The 1579-nt window shown below is 35.8% G+C and overlaps 1 protein-coding gene across 1 annotated transcript in view; it reads right to left on the reverse strand.

Annotated features, from left to right (window-relative positions):
• The window catches only part of LOC107614460, a 4717-nt gene extending 3453 nt beyond the window's left edge, over window positions 1–1264 (reverse strand). The window contains exons 1-4 of the mRNA XM_016316661.2: window positions 1054–1264; window positions 660–908; window positions 125–259; window positions 1–28 (exon numbers count right to left, since the gene is read on the reverse strand). Of these exons, the coding sequence (XP_016172147.1) occupies window positions 1–28; window positions 125–259; window positions 660–869 (373 nt within the window). The 5' untranslated portion in view covers window positions 870–908; window positions 1054–1264. The remainder of the gene's footprint in view (window positions 29–124; window positions 260–659; window positions 909–1053) is intronic.

Raw genomic sequence — 1579 nt, forward strand, 5'->3', positions numbered from 1 at the left:
CAAGGAATGTTGCACAAGCCATTGTTGCCTATCCACAGGAAAATGCAAACAACATTTTGAGAAACAGAATCTCAAAGGTGGAAACAGGTTTAACTGATTTTACGGGATTTTACAAAGTCCATACAGAAGAGTGCGATGATGGGAATCCTCCAGCCTGAATAATAGCCTTGATATCAAAGTCCTTGCCATACAGCAACACAGAACTAAATGGCTTAGAAAGCTGCCCAATCATCACTGAAGCACCAGCTGCAATCAGAACCTTAGCCCCCAAAAAAACAAGAAAAACCAATTTAGCACACAAAGAAGTGGGGTTGCTTAAAAACTACTCCCTCCTCACTTTAGAAAAAGATTATATAGTTCAATATATTTCTAGTTCTCGTGTCTCTTATGTCAAATTTGTTGAGTATTTTCTCTTTTACCCTTCGCATAATGGTCAGAATAATAAACAATACACATTTACGCTATAAACTAGTCAGGGTTATTAAATAAGGATATTCTAACAAACAATTCGGTAAACCTTTCTTGATTTTGGATTCTTTAACCGATGTATAAATGACTAACGTGACAAATATCATGAATCTCATAGAGTATCAAGAGAAAATCATGATTAGCATTTATGAGGCAAAAATAAAAAGAATAAATCAGGAAAATGGAGGAACCTTGTTTTGAGCAATCTCAGCAATGTCCTGGAAGAATGGAGCAGCGCCAATTGAAGAGATTCTGAACGTGGAGAGGGTATTGAACTTTGGGAAGTGTTGGTGGTGGTGGTGGTGGTGGTGGTGGTGGTGGTGTTGCAAAAGTGGGTTTCTGTGTTTGGTGACTGGTGGATTAATTGGAGAGAAAATGGAGTAGTGCTGCAACGTCATCATTGTATCTATCTGTTTTTGTTCTTCTGGACTGCACTCTCGCTTCGCAGTCAATCAATTATAAATAATTTGAGTTTAGTTTATGTTTTAACATAAAAAATAAATAATAAAAATTTAACACGAAAAAAAAAAAACTGAAGAAGCACTGCAGCAGCAAGGAGTGAGCGAGGAACCGAGGAGAGCTTACCAGAGAGATGGTGAGGGGCGGCGAGGTGAGCAGAGACCGGAGAGCAGCAAGCAGTGACGGATGAAGAGGTGAGCAGAGACCGAAGACCAGAGAGGCGAGTCCGCGAGGTGAGCGACAGCTAGGAGAGAATGGAGAGGGAGGTGAGCAACGTGAGTAAGCGAGCTTGGTGAGCGACGACGGCTGTGATTTTCAAAGAGTAAACCAAAAAAATGCGGCTGAATTAATTTTTAGCCAATAAAAATGTTCCAAAATTTCATTATAGATAAAAATATTCCACCTTTACGAAAAATAGTGATACAATAAATAGAACTTCTTTTTGTGTTTCTGAATTTATAAAAATAGCATAAAATTTAATAAAATTTCTATAAAAATAGTAATTATTACTAAAATAGAATAGATATTTTTATAAAAATTTAAAACAATAGCTATTTTAATAAAAATTTATTAAATTTTTTGTTTGTTTTTTTTATGAGTTGACATTTTTTTATATTTTTTAATTATTTTTTTATACTCTACTGAGCGAACA

Source organism: Arachis ipaensis, chromosome B08, assembly GCF_000816755.2.
Source record: "Arachis ipaensis cultivar K30076 chromosome B08, Araip1.1, whole genome shotgun sequence".
In the NCBI taxonomy this organism is placed as follows: Eukaryota; Viridiplantae; Streptophyta; class Magnoliopsida; order Fabales; family Fabaceae; genus Arachis; species Arachis ipaensis.